This window comes from Hippocampus bargibanti, linkage group LG01, assembly GCF_051943395.1.
Source record: "Hippocampus bargibanti isolate YZ-2025 linkage group LG01, ASM5194339v1, whole genome shotgun sequence".
Lineage (NCBI taxonomy): Eukaryota > Metazoa > Chordata > Actinopteri > Syngnathiformes > Syngnathidae > Hippocampus > Hippocampus bargibanti.
This window is the reverse complement of record NC_142734.1, coordinates 16,487,223-16,503,862: the sequence shown is the minus strand read 5'-3', so window position 1 is coordinate 16,503,862 and position 16,640 is coordinate 16,487,223. Positions and strand designations below refer to the sequence as shown.

At 42.5% G+C, this 16,640-nt stretch overlaps 1 protein-coding gene across 3 annotated transcripts in view; it reads left to right on the top strand.

Moving 5' to 3' along the window:
- The window catches only part of LOC148903333 (receptor tyrosine-protein kinase erbB-4-like), a 221,306-nt gene that overhangs the window by 94,240 nt on the left and 110,426 nt on the right, over positions 1-16,640 (top strand). For all 3 annotated transcript variants that reach the window (XM_089000584.1, XM_089000589.1, XM_089000575.1), the window contains exon 2: positions 15,136-15,287. In XM_089000584.1, the coding sequence (XP_088856710.1) occupies positions 15,136-15,287 (152 nt within the window). The remainder of the gene's footprint in view (positions 1-15,135; positions 15,288-16,640) is intronic.

Here is a 16,640-nt window from a genome sequence, read left to right as displayed (position 1 = left end):
TTGACACATCCTGTCTGGGTCTAGATAGGATATATCACACTGCAAGGCTCGCGTATGAGCCTTTCATTACAAACATGCCTCGACTTTTGCACATATCCTGACGACAGATTGTATTTGGAAAGTTAGTGAAGCTGATGTGATTTAGAATTGGGGAGGGTGGCACTAAACACACTTGAACACACACATGCACGCACACACACACACACACTTTTTTTTTGCACATCCTCACCATGCTCGCGTATTGATACACGCAACCATTGATATCGTCGAACCTACTTTCATTTTGAGGTCCCCCATATGGTTCCAACTAATATTTGGCTTGGAGCAAAGGCAGTTAAACTGACACACACGTCATCAGGCAAACACTTGCAAGATCACTCTTCTCTGCCCTCGTAAGTATCAACCTCATTTCCACACAAAGAGAAGCCACTCGGAAGAATACGCTGCAACGACTCATTAAAGCTTTCACGCATGCCCAAACGTGTAGCTCCACCCGTGCACATGCTCATTTGCATTTTGATTTTTGATTTTTTTTCACACAATTCCACCCTATCCACCTGCAACATTGTCACAGGCTTTGAGGAAGAATTGCCTTTTGATTCAAACAATTGCATATGGATGAGGTTGAGGGGGAGTCCGAACAGCATCGGAAAGAGACCGAGCAATGGTCTGCAGTTGCCGTGTTGTACATACGATTGGATCCAAGCCATGACCTGTGTGGTGGCTGCAGGCTGTCTGATGTCTACAATGAAATGGTCCCCTTTTGCACGTTACTGTGATGTCCAAACCACGGTATGTGTTACACCTTGAAGAAGTCCCACTTCAACCACCGAAAGCACAGCGCAAGCATCAGCGAATGCCTAATAACAGTGCGTCTCATGCGTGCAAGCCATCAAAAGGGTGCAGTTTATGAGAGCTTGTGCCCATCAGAATGAAATAAAAGATGCCTTATATGCTGTGGACATTACAACTCCTTGGAGACTTATATATCAGAGCTGTAACTCGCTGCTGATGATTAATTGTTCCAAACATAAAATTGCCATCACCAGAAAACTCTTTTACCCAAAGAAAAAGTTCAAAAACATCACTGGGTTCATGGATACGTTGTCCCTCCAAATATATCTCTGGCACATCACATCAATGTCCGTAACGAAGGCCGCTATGATATGTTACCACAAGAACAATGTGCAGTGCATATGAATGATTGACCAGCATTCCTTGTTCCTTCATACTCCTTTTGCTAAATTCAGAAAGTAACAACACATTCAAACAAAGTGTATAACAGTACTTTTAAAGGTTCATATTTGCCAACTGTATAGCTGCATAATTTTAACATTCCTTACAATTTTTACTGTTCCATCAGCTGAGGGTGCCTCTGATGAAACAACCACGTGAGTTTATTTCATATCTTCGCTTATTTTTTCTTACCTAATTTTTCAACAAAATGTTGCATGAAACCCAGTGACAGCCCGTGCATGTCACTCTTAAGCCTTCAAGAGTGCTATCGCTGAATCAATCAGCTGCGGGTGTGGTGTGATATTACATGTCCACTAGAGGGTACCGTTGGCCAGGAAATGACTTGTGACTTGAAGAACCTTAAAGGGCAACTGACGTCACTTTTTTTGTTTTTTAACTGACATCAGAAAAACGTTTTATAGCATCTAAAATACCCAAAAAACGCAGTATGATATTTTTATTCAAATGCAAAACACCAATAAAAATGACTTAAAGTGTCCAAAATCTAGAAAAAATTGAGCTGCGAATTGGGCATTTTCAGAAAGTCCCGCCCCCAGTTCGTGGCGTCACGCCAAGACGTCTTGCATTGCTGGAGAATAAAAACAATGGCTTCAGATTCAGATAATATGCTTTCTTGTTACACATCCAGTTATGAATATGATTCAAATAGTTCTGAAGAAGAAAGCATACATGTTTGCAATCGATTAAAGAATTTATTCCGTGTCATTTTGAGGCAAACGGGTAGGGGGGAATGTCTCACCCAAAAAGAGGCAGTAAAATGGCCACCGAGCTGTGAGGAATGAATCAGCCCGTTTCCACAGGCTGATAAATTCTTCAATGGAGCTTGGACTCCCTCTGCTGGCGGCTTTTGGATGTAAAATAAGGTTTAAAAAAACAGTACATCAAAATACATTGACGTGATGGAAGGACATCTACAATGCGTCTTTTTTAGGGTAAACGGTGGTCCTTTTCTGACGTCACGTAAGGACTCGTCACCAACTCAAAAACAAGACTTCCTGAATGTTCAGCGTGAGTCTTAAAATGTAGAATATAACTGTATGCGGTGGAATCTTATTAAAATACGCCCAGTAGAAGTCATTTGAAGCCATTTTGCAAATTATGGACACAACTTGTCCGGAGACGTCAGTTGTCCTTTAAGAATTACAGTACTGTCATTAAACTGTTCACATTTGTACGATGAAGGTGTGGATTCATGATAACCTCACAAAATTGCAATATGATTTGCTATTTTTACTAGCTTCGTAGCTGTCCAACCTTAATGATGTCCAGCTATTCTTGAAAGGTCCGTATTGAAAATGGCTTTAACAGTATATCTGCAACCAAATGCATTATTCTCCTAAAATTAATCAACAAAATACAATTCACATTAGTCTGTGATTCAGATATTTTTAGGCCAGGAGAGAAGGCCTTGCAGGCCCTGATAGCCCACCACTGATGAAACCACGAGTACCGGTAACCAAATAATATGCCGCAGAACTGTAATCTATGGACGGATCCCAAGTCTGTCTCATTCACATCACTTTTGAATGATTAGCTGAGGATGGTGCCATCAATACAGGAAAAGGTGTGCCAGGATGTGGCCCAATCTGTATGTGTGTGTTATTGTCAGAGATATGACAGACAGACACCGTGGACAGAGACTCAGAACCAGAAAGATTGTCCCCACTGCCGGCAGGAGACGCAGTCATCAGATGACATACGTCTGAATTCTGCGCCCCTCTGCCAAGGTATTTATTGAGAGTATATGTAAATTACAGTGATATATTAGTAAACATAGTTTTCTTGATTTGCATACCACGCCTCTGGGCGTTCTGAGCAACAACAGATGTAAGCAGTAAAACATATACATTTTAATTGGTTGTCTTTTCCATGAACTGATAAGTTTGTAATCTGGCGCTTGTGCAGGATGTTTAAGCCGTAAATAACTCCGGTGAAAAAGGAGTATCTCAAGCCCTAAATTCTGTGCAAGGCCGGACCTTCTAGAATCTTGATGGAGATGACGGTTCATCGTGCCGTATCTGTTTCACTCAGATTTACTGTGGCCATCTGCGCTTTGACTGTAGGCCCATTGTTTAGTTGGTCAGCAAAGCACGGCACTTTTAAACATGATAAATTATTATTCTCCATCATTCCCACCTCTTAATCATTTTTAAAAGTGATAGCAAACATTATCTTGACAGTGATCGTGGAGTGTAAAAAATGTGGAAAAAAACAAAATAGTAAATATAATGGCATATATGTGTCTATACTATTGGGATATATGTATATAGGTAAAATACAAGACAGAAGACATTCCCCGCAATAGCCTAACAATCAATGGGAAGCATGTATGTATATATATATATATATATATATATATATATATATATATATATATATATATATATATATATATATATATATATATATATATACCCCCCAGTCCCACCTCTTAATCATATATTTCAAAATTGCATTTTCATTAGTCTGATTATATGACTGGAGTGTCATTTTAAATTACTGTTCAACAAATTGCTCATTCATGACAGTTTCAAAATCACGGTGGGCATTTGGAAACAGTTCAACTTAATTTGAAGACACCAGATAATAACCAATATACCTAAAAAACATATTTTTCTTTTTCATTAAAAACAAATTTGGGAACATCTCTCATTTCATCCCCGCCCCTTTTTTTTCTCTTGGGAAAAGAACAACGATATTGGGATAAAATGTACGTCAGCATGCAATCCGATCTTAGCATGCAGGGAAAATCCAGATCGGTCCCTCCGTCCAAAGGCCGTGAGATACGAGTTCCACATCGCTTGACTCCACACCGCTAGATAGGCTGCGTGACTGGTCCCTCTGGTCATCTGGTGGCCCCTTCCGTCACCAGCCTCGACGCGTCTGTGGTAGCCGCCTGGTATATCATGGTTCAGTTTGCTCCTGAAAATAATGGACGAGAACACAAAATGAGCGTATGTCTCCTCAATGAACCATTCTTTGAGGAGCGCCTGGGTCCATGCATTTACATGGAGCCGGGAGCTCTCGGCCACGTTCCACCTCAAAAGGCGTGGAACCCCTGGCAGAATTTACGGTGACCCTCGAGCCTGAGTAGCGCAATTGGCACAGCCTCAAACCATTTAAAATATCTCTCCAGGTCACCACCATATAATTCCTAGATTCTAGTCACTGTATTGTATTTAGATCTTACCGTGGTTTTCTGATGAACCCCATTTCCCCCGTCTGGAGCTCCAACCGTTGATACAAACCTTCCGTCTCTGGCCACTCCGTCTGCAGTCCCCCTACTCAGGAATTCACCCAAACGGTCTGCAAGAAGGTGGTTAACGTGGAAAAAACAAAAACAAAACAAACAAAAAACAAATATACTATCTTTCCCCTGAAACATTAAAAGTCTCCAACTACATCAGCATAGGAGTTGATCTCCCATCAACTGCTTTTTCTAGCACCTTGAAAAACCCTTACCATCTCTTTGGCTAACCCGTCTCCTCCTAATATTCTAATCAGGAAACAATTTATACACAACATCAACAACTGTTTATCCTACTTGAATATCATTGACAACTGCACCCAATCCCCCCTCTAACTGTTGCAACTTTAAAGTTCAAATTGATAAGCACCTCTCTTTCTACCATTCCACCCAACACCCAAATTACCAAAACCGCATTCTTCTACCTTAAAAAAAAGTTTCTCCTTCTCCGCTCTGTTTCCACACACTGCTGCACACACCCCGATAAAAATTCCCACAATCAAGGCCTCATCTGATCTTTCCTGACCTCCACCAAAACACTCCGTCCCGCAGCCCCCAATCCTCTAACACAAATCTCCTTGACATCCCTGTAGCCAGACTCAGAACTGGGGGGCATCCAGCCTTCAGATAGATAGCCGCCCCCGCCCATGGGACGCAACCTCAAAAACTAAATTGTTCCATAATGCTTTTTTTCATGTTTTAATCTTGTTACTCATGTTTCCTTTTAGATCGATTTTGGCGTCAATTAAGTATGCTTGTCTTCAGGCGTACATTTAATTTAGCATTTTTAGCTCTTGTGAAGCATCTATGAGTGCAATAAAAAGCACTTTCAAATTACATTTATTAATATTATCACCATTAATCTATGAGTCACTTGGTGTGGCATATAAACCATCTTTTCTTTTTATTCTTATTTCCTGTTCGCTTCGCTGATATTGTAAAAATTTTCAAACAAAGTAGCCACTGTGACAATCGGGATCATTCCAACAAAAACAATGTGTCTTTTTTTTCCTTTTTGAAACCATTTGCCGAATTCTGCCGCACATCTGACGCATGCTAGATATATTTGTTCGATTGGGTTCAATTGCATGCTGGTGTCGGTCAAAATGTTGTCGATCTCTCCCCCCACTCCTTTCTGAAAAAGAACAGAAGTTGAGGCATTTTAACAAAACTACCAAAATCAAGCACCTCCAATTAGTCAGTTTGCACGAGGTTATCGTGTAAACCCCCAAAAACCATACGAATTGGAATTTTTCTTTCCGTTTGGGATCGTAAAATAAAGAAAGGTCAAATTGGCCACAGAGTGGCTTCCAAGCAACAAAATCTCCTATCATGCAGTGAGAAATATCCCATCTTCACACCAAGATAAGTGAATGGGAAATATCCACGTATGAACGTATAATGTCTGAAATTGTCAGACAAAATTTCACTTCTGGAAAATTTGATTTAAACTAACAATTTTTTCCCAAAACGTTTGCGAAAAACAGCTTTTCATACTATTGAGACACAGCTCACGAGGCATTTCTAACAATTAACATTACCAACCAATGAGCTTCCTGATAGGTCCACACAGCTGCCACATCCTCCACACACCTTTGGAAATTAGAATAGGGATCAATCTCGTTTTCGAATGTGTCAAAGGCATTGTGAAGTGGGGTGATTATCATGAGGTCGGTCGGGTCATGTGGAGGAAATCAAGGGATCAAAGCCAGTACTGTTGCAGGAGTTCAGTGGTTGCAGTGGAGTTGCATTGTGAGACATTGTTCATTCAGAGTCCATTTCTGCAGCAAATCATGCTTCAGCTTTCTCAGTTCAGTTCTGTGATGCCAGCAGCAAGCACTTTCAGTTGAGTTTCCATCCCAGGGAGCAGGTGGGATGTCTCTTGGCTTTGTGGCTTGATCGCTGAACGGGTGGCAGCAAATGTGTTTCAGCTTTCTCAAGTTCATTTCTTTGAGGCCAGCAGCAAGCATTTGGAGTTCAGTTTCTATCCCAGGGAGCAGGTGGGATGTCTTGGCTTTGCGGCTTGACAGTGCTGTGGACATCATGGAGCTTGTCTGAACGGGTGGATGCAAGTGGCTGTGCATTCAGAGTCCATTTCTTTCACGTCACCACAATTTGAACAGCCAGCTTGATTTCAGAGATTTCCTCGCACACGCCCTCAGGCACTCATCCTACCGCCCCACAGCCATGCCGCCTTGGTCAAGCCTTTGCGGCCAGCCGGCCATAATTTCGAAGTGGAGCTAGAGGGATGGGCCAGCCGTGCTGGAACCTGGACACATTAATTTACATTCGGTCAGATTTTTTTTGTTTGTTAGTTTTTTCTTAATTAGAGGAGCATAGCTTCCCGCAAATTCCCTGAATGTGTGCGGCGCAACCAAGGCGTTCCTATCTTGTCTTCTCAAAAATGTGACAAGTCGATTTGTAGCCTGGACATTCCCACAGTCACCTTCTCGGCCTTGATTCGGGATCGCTGCACATAAAATAACATTCAAAAATGAATTTGTCAGGTAGCGCCATCTGAGGTGGAGGAGAGATAGAATTGAGTTGGCATTTCACAAACATCACTTTGCACTTTACAGATCAAGTACGGTGGCCACACATTAACTATTTCCATAATTTCAATAATTTCAATAATTGAATCAAGTTTATAAAGGCTGAATCTGATCCCACAGTCGCATAGCAGTTACCAGTTCAAAAATATAATTGGTATCATTATTAATTCTTCCTTACTTTTTTCTTTCTTTTTATCAATCGCCGAGCCAATTCCATCTGTTACAGTACAAATGATCATGCTTTTATCACGTTTATATCGTATTAATTTACTCAAATTAATCAAGCTTTAATTGTTTCCTTCATCAGTGTCTTAGCTCAGTCAGATAGTTTCAAACTAACATACTGCATGGGAACGCACACAGTTTGTTTCACTTTCACCCCACAATGGGGAGTCTTGTACTCTTGACAGTTGCACCGTAAATTTTGAACAGAGTGACAAGCCGCCCTGATAAGGAACCACTCACAGAGAAAACCAAATCTTGCTCTTTTGCCATAAAAGACAACTTCCTGATTTAATGTGAAGGAAATAACTACGGCATCTTAGTTTTCTCATCTGAATACTTGTATGTTTAATATCTGTTGAACATATCTTGTCACCTCTTAAAACATTTTGATCTTCTTTTTCAATTTGTGCCCTTTCAATTTGGTCAATTTTTGGTGAACAGCTTGTCGCGCTTGAATGTTTGTTATCCTCCCCTTCTTGTGATTTATGACTGCATGAGGAGCCCCTCACACATTGATTAGAGTATTTTGTTAACAAACGCCGTGTAAATTCTTCTTTTCTTAATCCAATCAATATCCTCAACCCTCACAACAGTGTTAACAATTGTGCTAAACCTTATATCACATTTTTGGTGAGCTCAGGTATTCTTGCCTACAGGTTTAACCCATCAACTCCTTATTTCTAATCTAATTCGTTCAGTCTAGATGTACGCACGTATTATATCGTCGACACAGCTCACCTTTTATTTCCAGAACCATCAGTACTCACCACTCGAGAACAAATGCTATCTCATAACTGCCTCAAAACAAAACGTATGCGGAAAAAGTGGTCAACACCGCTTCTCTCTATCCCCTGTAATTGAAAGGGGAAAAATGCAACAAGTTAATTCAAACCTCAAAACATCATTGTTTTTAAACTTTCACTCTACCAAAGCATACCGTCCTCACATTTCTTCCCACTGAGGCAATGATGATGATGTCTTTTTGCTGCCCAAGCGAGGCAATCAAAAATCAACAGTACACAAAAACATTCCAGATTAAACGAGCAAAATAACATGCCTTCCCGCATACCCAAAACTAATTTCTAGCTATTCATCGTATTGTTTACTTCATATTAGAGCATATTTTCTCGAACCATCATAATCTTTCTAAATGTATCAATATCAATCACAATTCCATACAACACGTATTCCAATAGAATGCCATCCATCACTAATATGATTTTTGTCTCTCTCTTTCCTGATGTAAAATGTAAAATTCTAACTCACGTTACCCTCTGAAATCTGAAACCAAATACTTTCGGACTTTTTTGGACCCAACTCGCATTTCTCTCTGTGCGAAAATGCGGTCCGTGTCCTTTTCAAAATAATTTTGGCAGTTTTCTTGCCTTCGGGTACTTCTCTTTGCTTACAACCATACGGCCATAATATGCTAAATTTTCTTTTTGCCCAATCTTTATATTTTAATAACGTTTTAGTTCCGCCAACATCTCTTTCAGAGTAAAGTTACTCTCTTTTTATAGGCATAATTATATCGCATTATCGATTTGGTGTTTGCCATCGACGAGCATTAATTCATCAACCTTATTTCGGCACCTCAGATCGAAGGCAGTTTGATTTCGAATGTCCGAGTAGGACTGACCACATTTCAACACTTCGTCCGTTCAAAGCAGAAACAAGTGTGTTGTCAACTTTTTATACATTCGGGGCGCCCCTAAATACTGCCTGAGATCTGCGGGCCGGAACACGCATCGCGCTACCTTTTTCCACCCTTTTCTTGTGTGGTTTTCCATCTATTTTTTTTTTCTTTCGGCATCGTAAATATTTACTTGAACAAACAGTGTCGATCCTTCAACGTCTATATCAACCAATTGTTTTTTTCTACAAATTCTTCTTCATCGAGGCAGACTGGCAACTAATTTGATTTAACTCGTTTCCAAAAAACGGGAAGACTTTCGCGGAGCCATGTTAGTGCCTCGACTTCACTGTAATTTACATGAAATCGCAATCTCGTTCCGGCGTGTTTTTTCGAAATAAAATATTTAGGTTCCGGCGCCAAATAAAATTTTCATTAATACTATCGAAGCAGAGCGAATTATTAGCGTTCAATTTTTCGCCACATCCCCCTTCTCTCTCTCTTTTTTTTATTATTTCTATGAATTTGGTCCAGTTCGTCACCGCATAGGGCGGACTCTATAACTGGGTTCGTTCAGTAGGACAGCAGTTCAAATTTACATTTGTGGTTTCTCCTTCTTCAACCCCCAAAAGGGTGAGGAGAACTTGCATACTGCATCCACAAAAGTCTGCTGTTTGAATCCCACTGTATATTATATGAATTACGACACGTTATCGCAATTCCAGTCACACTCAGATGCGCTCACGCCCGAAACAACCCCGCGACATAGTCAAGCTCGCAAGCTTGACTCACAGACCCGCATGCTCACACATTGACTCACACAGGCACACAGACACAGTCACACAACCACAAGGATGATCAGTCCTTGTGTACCCAAAAACTAAGCTCAGTTCAGCACTCTCACTACCACATGAACTAGCTTAATTTTTTTTCGAGGCTTTTCATTCTTCCAGACCTTCAAAAGGCTGTACTATCCAATCTTCAAGACCCAAACAAATAGGCTTGTCCTAAAATCAGTATCCGACTGACTTTCCGTACGGTTTTTTCCATGGCGCAATGGCCCTTTAGAACGTTCTCATTTTCCTTAAATCAGTATCCGACTGACTTTCTGTACGTACTTTTCCATGGCGCACTGGCCCTTTAGAACGTTCTCTGTCTTCCAAGACCCAAACAAATAGGCTTGTACTATCCAAAATCTTCCAAGACCTAAACAAATAGGCTTGTACTATCGTTTATCAGACTGACCTCAATTTTTGGAGACGATCCTTCCGGTCCCGAGCCCGCCCAGGTTCGTTGGGATGGCGTTTGCGTCTCACCCGGCGAGCAGGCCTGGCTTCTGCCCCCAAGAAAAGGAGGTCCTCTCGAAATCTTGATGGCTTTGCCGGTGCACCGGTTCTTGACAGTCGCCGTAGACCGCCCACCGCAGGAGACGCGTTGCCATCCCGGACGAGCCCCCAAAAATGTCAGAGATATGACAGACAGACACCGTGGACAGAGACTCAGAACCAGAAAGATTGTCCCCACTGCCGGCAGGAGACGCAGTCATCAGATGACATACGTCTGAATTCTGCGCCCCTCTGCCAAGGTATTTATTGAGAGTATATGTAAATTACAGTGATATATTAGTAAACATAGTTTTCTTGATTTGCATACCACGCCTCTGGGCGTTCTGAGCAACATCAGATGTAAGCAGTAAAACATATACATTTTAATTGGTTGTCTTTTCCATGAACTGATAAGTTTGTAATCTGGCGCTTGTGCAGGATGTTTAAGCCGTAAATAACTCCGGTGAAAAAGGAGTATCTCAAGCCCTAAATGCTGTGCAAGGCCGGACCTTCTAGAATCTTGATGGAGACGACGGTTCATCGTGCCGTATCTGTTTCACTCAGATTTACTGTGGCCATCTGCGCTTTGACTGTAGGCCCATTGTTTAGTTGGTCAGCAAAGCACGGCACTTTTAAACATGATAAATTATTATTCTCCATCAGTTATACACTTTATGTGTATGTTGTATGTTATACATTTTGGATTGGATTTGATTGGATTGGATTTGCCTTTATTAGTCTCGCAGTGGAGAAATTTACATTTCACAGCAGCAAAGTTATGAAAGAAATGAAAGTAGAAAAGCAAAACACATTTTATACACACATTTTATAGTTCTTTCCTTACCTCTCCGACCTCATCCACCTCTACGCACCTTCCCGATGCCTCAGGTCTGTTGCCCAGACATTATTAGATGTGCCAAAAATGAATCGGAGGCTCAGAGGGGATGTAGCCTTTTCCGTTGCTGGTCCCACTCTCTGGAATGACCTGCCACTGAACATTGGGCAAGCCCCCCTTGCTGCCCATCTTTAAAACCCATCTCAGAACTCACTTGTGCTCTTTGGCATTCGACTCAGCATGATTCCGACTTGATTTTGGTTTCACTCCCTGGTGCTTTCTACTATCTTTGCCGCTGCTTCATGTCCTGTATATGATAGCTGTCCACGTTAAACACTCAGTTACAGCTTCAACTATTGTTAAAGCGCGATATAAATCAATACATGTTATATTGTATTGTTATCAGCATTCTCTATATAATGTACGAGTTCAAAGAAGCGACTTTAAATAATACAAAGTTCCACAGTTTGTGGGTAAAAATCCCAAGTTTTGCAGTGAGCATGCCCTCTGACCTTTATCCACAGCTTTGAACCATCGCTGCTATTTGAGCGGGTCATGTACACACTGCTTGTCTGACCCTAGCAGCTGACGCCGCCCACTCAATTAGCTTCTACAGCACAAAGCCAGTGAAGTCACAACCTTTTCTGTTTCTCCTTCATTTCCTATCCGACTTGCTGTGTCAGCCTTTCAAACAGGGTGGAATTGGATTGGATTTGCCTTTATTAGTCCCACAGTGGAGAAATTTACATTTCACAGCAGCAAAGTGATGCAAGGAATGAAAGTAGAAAAACAACATACATGAGCTGCTGGAAAGGCAGCCACTCTCGCTGCGCCGTCTTGAAGTCAAAAGAACAAAAAAAACTATATAACAAATAATATGACAGCACAAAAACAATATGACAACACAAAGACACAGAGAATCATTCGTTCTTCAGGACTTGCTGAACCCTCTTTGTGATGACATGAAGCAGTTCTAGATGAAAGAGCAGAGGATCAAAGCGTCTTTCCACCAGTGGATCAGGGACATCATGGTGGAACATGCACGTCGACTACAAGCTAAATGTTGAAAGCAAACACGCAGTTGTGGCATCCATTGACGAAAAGAGATTGTCTCACATCTCCTGTCCCATATAAATCTGCTTCAATTCCAATCTGCAACAGTTCCACATACGCATCGGCGCTCTGCGCGGATGCTCCTTTCCTCTTGTCGGGGGGTCCTCAAGCCATGCATCCATCCAGCCGCACATTGTCCAACAGCACCGACATTTTCGCTGAACAAAGCGGGGCTGTGAAGATGCTGCCCATTACAGGCGCAAAAAGCACAATGGCCCCTTTGGTGGCCAGCGATGGCAGTGGAATGGCACCGACATTCCTCCCATTCAAAAACAGTACATATTCATGCTGCCGAAAAGGCGCAACCGCTCAGCACAGTCTCCTACTTGATGAATGTCGTGGTCAAAAATGCTGAAGAAAAATCTGTATCCGTTCCACACCGCCCAACAACATAAAGTGACAAAAGAAAACACAAAACAAGACAAAAACAACAAAAAAAGCAAGGCTCATGAGAGTACAGTGGTACCTCGGTTCTCGACCATAATTCGTTCCAGGACCCTGTTCGAAAAGCGATTTTTTTTTCGAACACCGAAACCACCTCTTTGCTCCTGTCACTTTCGAGTTGACAGCGGGGGAGGCGGGGCGGGGCTGCCTCTCCCGGCCATTCTCCACCTGCTGTCAATTCTCTAATCACGGACACGGGGCAATTATACGGTTCGCGATCACCTCGCCAATGCCGGATGATTGACTCAATTCGCCACCGTACCTGGACTCTTCCTTCGATGCGCAAGTGTATCCGGTCCAAGGTATTTTCCCTGCATCCCGTTGGCGTAGTAAGCGGGTAACAAATCTCTACGAGCCACGTTGACTCCACTTTCTCAGCGGGTTTCAAAACTCTGAAGTACACTTTTGAGTCAGGGTGTAGTCCGAAGCATGCTTCTGATTGGCTGCCGGTGCTGAGTATGCAAATTGCCAAACGAACGTTCGTTTGGCAATTTGCGAGAGGATTTAACAAACATTATGCACTGGCGGCCAATCAGAAGCCTGCTTCGGACTACACCCTGACTCAAAAGTGTACTTCAGAGTTTTGAAACCCGCTGAGAAAGTGGAGTCCTCGTAGTGTTAAGCAGGCAACACAACGCAAACGTTGCACGCCCGCACGTGACAACAGTTGGTCACGGAGAGAGCGATACACCCGTGCGCCGCTCAGCTCCCCACCCTTGCGTACGCACTCACACGTCGTATTGGCGTTCGAACACCGATTGATGTTCGAACACCGAAGCGAGAATATCGCGAATATTTTGTTCGAACACCTATTTGTTCGAACAGTGAGGCCTTCGATAACCGAGGTTTCTTTGTACTTGTTGACGGCTGCATACTCGGGCGCCATGTTGGACTTCAAGCATGGGGACAATGCAGAGGTGGATTGAGAGCATGAAAGAGTACAATGCAATTTCACGTGCTGCATGGTGGATGGCCCATCAACTGGATAATTGTGAGGTCAGCATCCGGACCCCATAGATAGCTTTCCTTACTATATGAAACTCCAAACTAGAGATGCAGATGAAAAATCCAAACCTTGTGGTGTGAATTTGTCAAATGCTCATTGAGTTGAAGCGAATGAGTGTTTTGCACATGCTTAACGTCTGTTACTGGTTTTTGAGGGTTCTCCCCGCCTTCCTCTCAATTTTCACCTCTCTGTGATCCCAAAGCGAACACACCATGCAGCACGTGGAAATTTTATTTAAAAAATGGATTACTTAACATGCTTGCTCACCTTTCACTCACTCACATTTTCATTGATCGGACCTATTTTATATCCTCTCCTCGACTTTCTTGTGGCTGATCTCGAGGAATTCACTCTAATAAGCCATCAACGCGCGTGGTCACAAAATCTCATTTGTCATTGTTGCTCAGGTCCCCTTGCAACCAATCTGGGTGTACTCCGAGTACTCACAGCAATATGGAGGATCACCAAGTGAAGAAAAGGGCAGCTAACTCATCTTTGCGGAGCAAACGATCTGTAAAATCTATAAAGCAATATAGGAGTTTATGAGCTATGGGTGCTTGGAATCAGAGCTCAGCGATGCAACACTCTCCACCTTTGTTTCCTCTTCTTCCAATTATATTTTTTTCAGGATGTCTTGATGTCAACATATAGAGCAGGGGTCGGGAACCTATGGCTCGCGAGCCATATATGGCTCTTTTGATGATTGCATATGGCTCGCCGATAAAACTATACATATTCTCGTTTTTTTTGCCGTTGATTTCCCGTTGGGGCTGCAGTTGGCGCAAAGCGCAATTTTGATTGGATGACACTGGCCGTCAGTCGAAACAGGTAAACGCCCCTTTAAATGAGCCCCACGAGTGCACTTCAGCTTGAATTTACCGGAGGATTCATTAGCCTTTGAGGAGAGAAAATGTTCGGATTCGAATTTGCAATGAAACAACACCATCGATGAAACAGTCGAATGTCAGTGACATTTTAACAAGCCCCGTGTTAACGTTAGCATCAACATACTTCTGCGAGAAGTAGATTGCAGATAGCAAGTGTGGAAGCTTATGAGCCGTGCGCAGGCTAGCTAGCAGTAACTCCGCCTCCGGACCGGCAAGTTGAATTTCATTCCGATCGTTTGCCTGGATTTTTACTCATCACGAGGAACGGAAAAACATTCATGTTAACGGTGAGTAGAATCAATAAGTTAGTTTAAATAATCCACTCTGATATTTTGTTGAAAAGTGGCCGCGCGTGTTTGCGTGTGTGCGCGCGCGCCGTGTGTGTGTGTGCGCGCCCGTTCCCGTGTGTGTGTGCGCGCGCGGCTCTCGCTGAAGAACATTTCTAAATATTTTACTTTTATGGCTCTCTTAGTCAAAAAGGTTCCCGACCCCTGATATAGAGAATATAAAGTGTCTTTTTTCATGCTTAAACAAAGGTTACGGTCACCAGGCCACAGACAAGTACTGTTGCTATTCTTGTCAAGCTCATTTGTCTCTCTTCTTGTCTCCAGTATGTCCAGGCACAGAGAACAAGTTGAGCACCCTTTCAGACCTGGACCAGCAGTACCGCACCCTGAAAAAGCTCTATGAGAACTGTGAAGTTGTCATGGGCAACCTGGAGATAACCAGCATTGATCGAAACCGTAACCTCTCATTTCTCAAGGTAAGCCAGTTGTTCAAAATGTCTTCTATATTGATCTCCAATGACAGATAAAATCAACAGGACTTTCAGAGGTTTCAGAACCAGGCAGAGTGACAAATAGAACTGTGACAGCACACTGGCAAGAGAAACGGGGAAAATCACCTCCATGCCACACATGTATGGAGATAAAGCGCATGGAAGTGCACTTCATTTATTTTAACAAGTTGATAAATGGCCATTCTCCAAAGTATTTTATGACAGAATGTCTGTATCATTGAAACCATTTATCTTCAATGTTCGTACTCCCCAAAAGGAAAAAAAAACTGGACCTTTGTAAATATGGATTGATGCAATACAGCTACAGATATCAATATGCCTTAGTGCAAGTTTCTTGATACTTGCACTATGTACAGTTTTTTTATGAAACGGTTTTGCACATTTACAGTGTACAGTTGACATTTTTATTTTGCTATGCTTAGAATATCTTGTTTCTTATAATAATTGCTGCTCTGGACTGCAAATTTCCCCATTGTGGGACGAATAAAGGTTTTCTGATTCTGATTCTAAATATTCAGTGGCACTTTGAGCTGGGCTCAGTGAAGCTGCTAATGTGTGAACTGTGAATGTGTTCATTTTCTCAGTAAGGTAATCTGACTTTTGTTACATTTCAAGTTTCCAGTTTGTTATTGGATAGCACATAACAATGACGACAATCAGTTAAGACCACTTTGTCACCGACCATTCACTGTCATGTGGTAATGCCACGAACTGCCCCTTGGGCGCAGCCGTGCTTGATAATACGTAGGAATCACAAATTTTTCTAACCCTGTTTTCTTTCGTGAGAACATGGAACTAAAAAATTAATAAAATACTGGAGGAGACACCATTACTAGGTAAATACAACAAACAGTCTCACTTGTCTGGGGCTTTATGCCCCTGGCAGGGTCACCTGAGGCAAACAGGTCCTTGGTGAGGGACCAGACAAAGTATGACTCAAAAGACCCCATATGAAGAGAAACATAAATGGACTTTGTTTTCCCTTACCCGGACGCGTGTCACCGGGGCCCTTCTCTGGAGCCAGGCCTGGACATGGAGCTGGTTGATGAGCGCCTGGTGGACGGGCCTACACCCATGGGGCCCGGTCGGGCTCAGCCCGAAGAGTCAAGGGCTCACCACCAAAAGACGCAGGGTAATCTTTTGGGTGCGCCTTATACGCCGGAAAATACAGTACATTCATTATGCAACACATAAGTCATTTTGAAGTATTCTGGGATCATTCGTATTCCCGTCAAGGGGAGCGGTATCACATATGTGCCATGTCACGTTTCAACCACTTAAAAAATAACAATAAAGGAAGGAGAAAAAATCGGGGTT